The 9,521-nt window shown below is 38.8% G+C and overlaps 1 protein-coding gene across 2 annotated transcripts in view; it reads right to left on the reverse strand.

Annotated features, from left to right (window-relative positions):
- The window catches only part of LOC137298788 (N-alpha-acetyltransferase 25, NatB auxiliary subunit-like), a 32,724-nt gene extending 25,587 nt beyond the window's left edge, over window positions 1-7,137 (reverse strand). For both annotated transcript variants that reach the window (XM_067831072.1, XM_067831066.1), the window contains exons 1-5: window positions 7,063-7,137; window positions 4,592-4,677; window positions 2,826-2,964; window positions 2,064-2,260; window positions 861-966 (exon numbers count right to left, since the gene is read on the reverse strand). In XM_067831072.1, the coding sequence (XP_067687173.1) occupies window positions 861-966; window positions 2,064-2,260; window positions 2,826-2,964; window positions 4,592-4,677; window positions 7,063-7,117 (583 nt within the window). In that variant the 5' untranslated portion in view covers window positions 7,118-7,137. The remainder of the gene's footprint in view (window positions 1-860; window positions 967-2,063; window positions 2,261-2,825; window positions 2,965-4,591; window positions 4,678-7,062) is intronic.
- Between the last annotated feature and the right edge of the window lie 2,384 nt (window positions 7,138-9,521).

Consider the following 9,521-nt stretch of genomic DNA (forward strand, 5'->3'; position numbering starts at 1 on the left):
ATATAACACAGTTGTTTGACCTGGAGTATATATGCTTTGGGGTTTCTGTGGGTACAGAAATAGGTACCATTAGCTAATATTTCCACAAGATAACATCCTTCAATATTGCCCAAAACACTATTTTCAGCGACTGTTTACTCACCATTGTCATGGTTGTAATGTGCACCCTGTGCATCACCCAGAAGCGATCGTATGCTAAATAGCATTCAGAATCGGTCCAGTACAAACCTTTTCGAGATAAAAAGTTCAAAAGGTATGTGTATGTGCAAATGTCCACTTTCGTGTTTTGATAAGCTGTGTTCTGACTGGTCAATCTGAAAGGTTACCTTATGTGACCTCCCATAATGTTTTGTTAAGACTAAGTAGTGGAGTGTAACGAAAAGTACTGAGGTTAAGTTTACTTAGACTGATTCCTGACTCCACTGGTTTGCAGATACTACCATAGAAACAAGCATTCCTGACTTCACTGGTATGCAGATACTACCATAGAAACAAGCATTCCTGATTCCACTGGTATGCAGATACTACCATAGAAACAAGCATTCCTGACTCCACTGGTTTGCAGATACTACCATAGAACAAGCATTCCTGACTCCACTGGTATGCAGATACTACCACAGAAACAAGCATTCCTGACTCCACTGGTATGCAGATACTACCATAGAAACAAGCATTCCTGACTCCACTGGTATGCAGATACTACCATAGAAACAAGCATACACAAAATGCAACAACAAAGTTGCTCAATGACAATTACAATATACACTGAGAGGGGAATAATATACACTGAGAGGGGAATAAATATCCCAGATGTATTTTAGTATTGTGAGATTTTGTTTGCTAGGAGAACACAAGCTGACCTGCTTCAGCTTCCACCTTGCCCTCAGTGACATACTTCTTGGTCATCCTTTCAGCCAGTGGCAGGTACATGCTGGTGGCTAGCTTCTTGTCTGTGGCACTGTGAGCCTGTAATAGACGTGTACATGTCTGACTGACTGACCATGCCGACAGAAACAGACACCATTCTACATATTCATTCTTGTCACCAATACAGGGGTTCCAAAAATACTGAAAGGCCACTTGCCACAGGGCAAGTGACTTCAAGAAAGCAACTTGTCTGGACTAATTTTCTGTTTGCCCTGATTTTATGACACAATGCATGATATCAATTTTTACTAGACTATTTATTGAAGAGTGATAATTTCACTCTGTACTAGCTCTACTTGATTATCATTGCGAACTTCAATAGCTTCATTATGAGCAGATATGAAATGAAATCCATGATTATTTGCAGTTTGAAACCATAAGCATAAATTATCTAGTAGTCCAAGGGTGATACCATTATTTGATTGCCCGAAATGAAAACTGACTGCAATGGGATTTTTTTAGCACTGCCAATACACCCATTCAGACTTAACAGAATTGTAATAAACACACATAAATAATGTGCCCCTACAACATACCATTCACATATCAGATTCCTGCACTATACCAAGTACATATCACACACTCACATTTCACACACCTGCAATGTACTCTTGTACATATCACACCTGCAACATACACATGTACATATCATACACCTGCAATATACACATGTACATTATCACACACCTGCAATATAAACATGTACATATCACATACCTGCAATATAAACATGTAAATATCACACATCTGCAATATACACATCAGATTCCTGCACTATACCAAGTATATATCACACACACATTTCACACACCTGCAATGTACTCTTGTACATATCACACACCTGCAACATACACATGTACTCTTGTACATATCACACACCTGCAATATAAACATGTACTCATCAGATTCCTGCACTATACCAAGTACATATCACACATACATTTCACACACCTGCAATGTACTCTTGTACATATCACACACCTGCAACATACATACGTACATATCACACACCAGCAATATACACACGTACATATCACATCCCTGCAATATACACATGAATTTATCACACCTCTGCAATATACACATATTACACATTACACCTGATCAAGTGATGACCTTCATCTGTAACATCTCACCTGCATTATGATGCTCATCACTGCCCAGAAGTAGTAGGGGTTTTTCTGTGGCCTCAGCTTGTGCAGCAACATCGCTGTCTGCTGCTGTTTCTTGTAGTCACCGAGTCGCACATGAGCCATGAACAGCGCTGAAAGGATTTCTTCATTGTCAGGCCGGGACTTGTGGGCGTTCTCGTATAGGTCAGCAATCAGCTCCACTGTTCCACACAAAAGGGGAAAACCATTTTTGTTTTGATGCTTGTCATTGTCATCAATATTTCAACATGTATTTAAAGAAGTTTGGCTAAAGCCAACCAATGATTGATATCATGACCAACAATGCACATAAACAACGAAATTACCAAGTTTGACCCATAAAGTCCACTCTCATTAACAGATCTCTCAATAACATTTTCTTCCCAGGAATCTACAGTGTTTTCATTATCTAAAGCAGGAAAATACACACAACACTGTTTCCAGTGTATAGGGAAAATTGTAGACAGGTCTGTTTTCAATGATCAACACTGAGGATGAATCAGACAACATTATTGTTTGTTGTTTAATGACGCAAGCAGAAATATTCCAGCCATATCATGAAAACAGGTAAATAATCGAGGCTGGACCTGGACAGTCTGGTGATTGATACTATGAGCATTAATCTATGGAACTGGGACACAAACATCTGTAGCAACTGGTACAGTGAGTTTGACAACCAGATCCTATTAGTCATATGTGATTGTACTATGTTCTATTTTAAAGAAAACGGATACAGGATACACTTACTCTTATGAACTTCCCTGTAGCAAATGGACATCGCCTGTAGCGTAGCCTCATTGTGAGGATGCTGAGCATGGACTTCCTGTAGGATTGCTGAGCTGTCGTCATGACGGCCCAGTCGCAACATCGCCAGTGCTTTGAGAACCTGGAAACATTTGGCATTAAATACACCAATATCTTATTTCCTTACAGAATCACAAAACGGTTGAAAAACAATATTCTACGATTTCTCTAAAATTACCGCCAGTGAAGGAACAGGTCCAAATTTTCCATCAAGGTACCCCACCCCTTCTTAACCTTCCCCAAACATCAAATTCATAAGAAATCGCAACATATATTCTTCAGCTCGGAGACTAAAATTGTGAGTTTTACAGTATCTTAACCATGTATTATATTCAGTGAGTGAATGAGTGAGTGAGTGATTGAGTTTGCTTGTATGCTGCACTCAGCAATATTTCTGCTATATGGCAGTGGTCTGTAAATAATCGCGTCTTGACCAGACAATCCAGTGATCAACAGCATGAGCATCAATTAGCACACCTGTGAACCGATGACATGTGTCAACCATGTCAGCAAGCCTGACCACCTGACCCTGTTAGTCTGTCAAAACAGGTGACCATAAATTATGTCTAAATCTTCAAAGACAATACAACCTTCTAATCGTGAAAAATTAACATGTAAAATTGTTTAGTCACATGACAGTATAACAGATCCCGTGATATTGAGATGAGTGGCCAGGTCCAACTCACTGACCAACCACCCCAGCCACAATTACCACGACAACTGTGACTTCTAATTGCCATTACTGTAACACAAGACTGGAAATGACAGGAGTTCATGTCTGATACAGTCATGACTGCTGACAGTTGAGTAAATATAAAGACTGTATCGGACATCTTTGTAACTTAAGTTCATACAATGAGTAAACAAGGTACAGATTTCCAGCATCCCTCAAAAGTAAACTTAGCCTCAGTACTTTTCATTACACTCCACCACTGAGTCTAACAACACATTATGGGAGGTTGCATCAGGTAACCTTTCAGATTGACCAATCAGAACACAGCTTACCAAATCACGAAAGTGGACATTCGCACATACCTTTTGAACTTATTATCTCAAAAAGGTTCATACGCGAACGATTCCAAATGCTATTTAGCGTATGATCGCTCGTTGCAATGATGACAATGGTGAGTAAACGGTTGCAATATTCAAAGATGTCAGCTTGTGGAAAGATTAGTTAATGGTAACCATGTCAACAGAAACCCCAAAGCGTATATACTGCAGATCACATAACTGTGTAATATGCGAATTTTTGTTTGTAGAAAGATCGATGTCAGTGACTTGAATATTTTGTTAGTCTAAGTAGTAGCCGTTGTCTCATTGGTTAAATCTATTTAACCGTCTCACGTTTGATTGGACGGTCACACATCGCTCAAAGGTTACCTGGGCCAGGCCAGGCCAGTAAATCCCAACAGTCGTTGGGATGGCTGGCTAGTGAATTTCATGGGGCCATTTTGCATCAGTGCATCACTCTCTCCAACTTGTTTAGTAAAAATACACTTTAGCAGCGCAATGATGAAAACTTTGTCATGCAGACACAATACCATTCTCATATATCTATAAAATCTTCTGCTTGATTTCTACATTCAATTTTCGGGCTAGTGAATTATTTTGTCGGCTAGCAACTTTCAGGAATAGCTAGCATGACTGGCCAGCAAAATATGAAAACTATTTCATACAAACTATTTCGTACCAACTATTTTGTACCTCACCTTTGCGCACTGGAAATCCTTCTGCTTCTTGAGGACTTTGTCTGCCTCCTGGATCGCCTTCTTGTTGTTGCCGTTATCCAGGCAGTCTGTAAAAATGGCGACACAAAATGACAGACGGTAATCTGACATAGCTGACATTCAAAACTAATATCTGTGGCCATGCCAGCAGCCAAAGTGCTATTGATAAGATGTCAGATAATTTTAACATAAGATATTAATACGGTCTTCAATAAATATATTTATATAACCATACAGGTTCTATTATGCTACCAAGGTCACTTTTCACTTTTCTGAAAAACATTTATGCAAAAACTTAGTCACTATTTATAGGATATGAAACGAGCTTACCCTTTCATATCAAGTTTATGTCCCAAGTGAAATCATTTTGGTTTGTCACGAGCTTTAGCGAAATTATTTCATGGGTAATGTCAAAGTTCATGTATTAGCCATTCAAATCACTCAAAGGTGTTATGACACGTGTCATAACAGTTTGTCATGAAACCCCATTACAAGGTACCACGTGGGTAATAAGTTCAAATATGTACATAGTCAAGTATGTGCTCATGTATGACAATTAGCAATTTAATCAATAAATGAGGCAATAATATGTTGGCATCTTTGACTTGGAATGCCATAAAATGATCCAATGAACAATGTCTGAGAGAGGCAGTGAATTGTTTTCATGGGCAACAGCATCAGTATTCCAGCCAGTCAGGTCAGACTTTAGATAATGAAGTCTAGACATTGCAAACCAATGGTTGATAGCATGAGCACCAATGTAGGGTTAGAATTGATCTTCAGTAACCCATTCCTGTCATAAGAGACAACTAATGAGATCAGGTGGTCAGACTCGCTCACCTGGTTGACACATTCCATCATATTCCAGTTGCATAAATCGATGTTCATGCTGTTAATCTCTAGATTGTCAGGACCAGATTCAATTTCTTACAGCTGGAAAACTGCTGAGTATGTCATTAAACAACAACGAACCAACCAACTTTGTGCATGTTCACTGCATTTTGCAATATAGGTTAGGTCAATGGTGTATTTGTTATCATTTTTTTTTTAAATCAATATTTACACTGCATGACACGGCAAAATTCATTGTGCAACCATGCAGTATACTGATACATTGTGATACTTGACAGCTGATACATTTAACTGTTCCAGTGAATGCCTTTGCTTCATATGAGCAATTTATCATGTCATGACAGATACACAGTGCCAACTTGGCAGTTCAAGAATGCCTAAACAATAAATGTCAATTAAATTCACAAATGACCTTGTTTCGGAAGTCATACTGATCATGATCTGTTGAGGAGAAGTGAATGTAGATTTAGACTTGTATTCACTATCAACTGTCAGTAAGAGTAAAGGTATACAAAGTCACTAGGTCTACTTTAGGACTGAAAGACTAAGACTGCAGAATACCAGATAAATTCCACCATCTTTGAAAGCAAGCATTAGGTTAGGGTAAGGGTAAGGGTTAGGCTTAGAGTAAGGTTTAGGGTCAGCATTAGGGTTAGGTAATATGACACTAAACAAAATGGCTGGAAGATATCCTCCCTGGTATGCAGGGGAAATTGTCAACCTCTGTAAAATATCACTTGAATTATATTCTAAAAACTAGAACATCTAGAACTCCTGAACCATTTTACAGCTTCTTGTTTCAGAATAGCTGGTGCACTGTATTAAACATTTATGTTTCTTTGTTGTTTAATGTTGCACTCAAATCTTTCAAGCTGTAAAACAATGGTACGTAAATAATCAAGTTTTGGTTTGACAGTCCTGTGATTGACATTATGTGAATTTGCAACTGGGATACGAAGATATGCATCAAACACGTTGCCATAAGTGACCATCCAATTCTGTTAATCGCCTCTTTCAACAAACATCAGTTGTCAAATTCTAGTCCTGATCATCATGAGCATGAATATTTGTGAAAAGTGTGAAAGACATCAACAAAAAAGGGTTACACAAGAAGTACCTACTAAAGCAAAGTCCCAACATACCATAAGCAAAACAAAATAACAAGATCTGCACACTATTCTGGTATGCCTTGTCAGGAACACGACGTTTAGCTTGCTGAACTAGTATCAACACAATACCCAACGCGAGTGTCAATATTTCGTAGCTTTTGTGGCATCAGCATTCAAAGAAAGACAAGAGCTTCTGTCCTAAAAGCAGTCCGTCATTGAATCCAATGATCATATCATAGTAAATTACATGGTGAAACATAGTACCCATTCTTCCACTTAAAATACACACGAAACATGGGATAAAGGATCATTTCGTGTTGAATGAGTTGTGTGACTTCGCAGTATACTCATTTTGGACACAGTAACCTCTACAGAAATCCCGACAGGCTTTGAAATCGCTTACGGCAAATCACACAGAAACATCCCCTGTGCTTTCAACTAGTGTGTTCTCATACAACCGCATACATAAGCGATAATCTTCACGTGTCTTACCATATATAAGCCTTAGTCTCCTTTCGTTCACTTCCACATGGCTACGAGACGCCATTTTGGATAATCGTCTCGCCGGATCTCGCGTTCGTGCCGAGACTTTAAATGCAATTCTTATTTTTTATACCTAGGTAAACATTGCCAACTGACACCATGGCAGTGTTTGAAACGATATGTGAAAACAGGAACCTTTACATGAATAGAACTGCAAGGCCATTCCAAAGAGAAACTAGTCTATTTATAGTCTCGCAGATTGTTTTTAAAATGTGAGTTTCAGTTTCAGTTTCTGACTAGCCTTGTTCCAAGGCTTAATTGGAGGTTAAAAATCCATGGATGCATTGTAGGAATTCTATCCTTTACAGGGACAAGTCTGGATAAGCGGAATGCCAGTCTGTTAGTGGGTTATTTATATTTTTAGAAATTATTAATTATTACCAGAGAGACTTGTGCCAATTCACCAGGGACCCTTGCAACCAGTAAATTTGGCCCCAAGTGTAAGTGACTAGTTGTGACTCTAAGGAAAAAAGGACCCAAAACTCACGTTTTATTTCATTGATGCCAGATAGCCACAACAGACAACAACAAAAATCATATCTTGGGTGAGAAGAATCGGTTTTGCAATGTACAATGAACGTGCAGCACAGTGCTTTGCAGGGCATTGTGACATCATCAGAAACTATGACGTCATAATCCAATGACATTAATAATCCCTCTGCCTCCGAGGCTAGATAGATAAAGCTTTACACCGTTAAAGTCCCGTTACTGTCAAACGCTTTGTTAAGACACAGGATGGGCTGTTTACTGCAGGCTATCGAAGAGGTTTTGCAAAAATTCAGGTCATTCAGAAAGGTAACCTCCCAAAACTTAGAAAGCCATATCTTAGACAGCTTAAAAGCTCTAAGATTTTCGGAGATAAGGTTTTAAAACTACTTACACATACCGTGCTGGAAAATCAGAGGTATATAACTTGAATATATAGTTCTGAATGGCCTTAAGAAACCAATCACAAACCAGTATTTACTGAAGTCATGGAAGAATGTATTGTGTAGCATTTCGAGTTGGGGTAGTTTAATATTTAAATATTTATAATCGTTAATCTTCGCAAAGACACAAGATCGGTTTCTCTTCGATTAATATCCGCCCAAAGCAGAAAAACTGGGACTCTGTAACGCTCTTTCAGCCTGAAATCAGACATATCCATAGTCGTCAATAACAGTCCCGGCGTTTGAAGTTTTCATGTTTTGTTTGTTTAATGGAAATCTTGAAAGAACCCACTGGCACTTATGCCTTATACTTATCGATATTATGAGCATCCATCGACTCAGCGTAATCGAATACTATAACACCCATATGAGCGAGTCTGACCATCCTCTAACGACATTTGTGCGTACACACACACACACACACACACACACACACACACACACACACACCGCAGTGCTAAAGTCCTATATTAAGCAAGTCTAGATTTCCTCACGTTCTGAATCTCTGGTCTCCATGGGGCTCCAGATCATTTTATATGTGCTAGTTTGTTACTATCAAAATTATATATATTCGGAGACTAAGCATTGGTCTATATGTACAGCCTGTTCCAGTCGAGTGTTACGTGTTTGTTTTTTTTAAAATTACTAGCTCTCTCCCTTCCATCAAGTAGACTTTTCTATCAACACTTATATTGTTCCACTAACACTTCCACAAACAGTTATAGGTGTGCCAGCATGACCAAAGATCGAGTGAGTGAATTTGGTTTTATGCCGCTTTGGATTTCACACACTGCACGTAATCGGCATGACGAAAGGCATGTTAACCTCTTGGCTTCCCTACTTCTCTCTATCACAGGACCCGTGAAGGTCCCGGTGTAGAATTAGGAGATAAACATCATGCGTTGGCCAATTTTCGGGTGTTATTGAGTATTTGAAGCACGGGAATGCATTTTGAACGAATGAATACATCTTATTTTGTATATATAGTAGTGTTGTTGGATTAAATAAGAAATGACAGATCATTATTACACCACATTGTAAGATTGGACATGTACAAAGATTGATAAATGTATTGCATGTATAGTTATGTGTAGCATGTCATAGCATGCCATTCGCAACTAATTATATTATGTTGTCATAGCATTGTGACGTCATAAGCATTGTGAGGTCATGGGCAGAGTTAACAGTTAGCCTTACTGTTCAGTTCAGCTGAAATGATGAGGGGGCTAGGATAAGCCCCGAAACGTCGTGAAAATAAACTCAAGAAGTTGCTATCCATAAGAATTGTCCTGTATTGAATTGTTTACGTGTCAATACGCAGTGAATAGTCTTGCAGTTTCCGGGAATTGATCATGTTTTTCAACCAATCTGATTACAGAACACACTAACTTTTGGTTTACAATAGGCCTTCAGCAACCCATGCTTGTCATAAAAGGCGACTACGCTGACTTGGTTGACAAGTGTTATCGGTTCCCAATT

The sequence above is a fragment of the Haliotis asinina genome, chromosome 1 (genome assembly GCF_037392515.1).
Source record: "Haliotis asinina isolate JCU_RB_2024 chromosome 1, JCU_Hal_asi_v2, whole genome shotgun sequence".
Lineage (NCBI taxonomy): Eukaryota > Metazoa > Mollusca > Gastropoda > Lepetellida > Haliotidae > Haliotis > Haliotis asinina.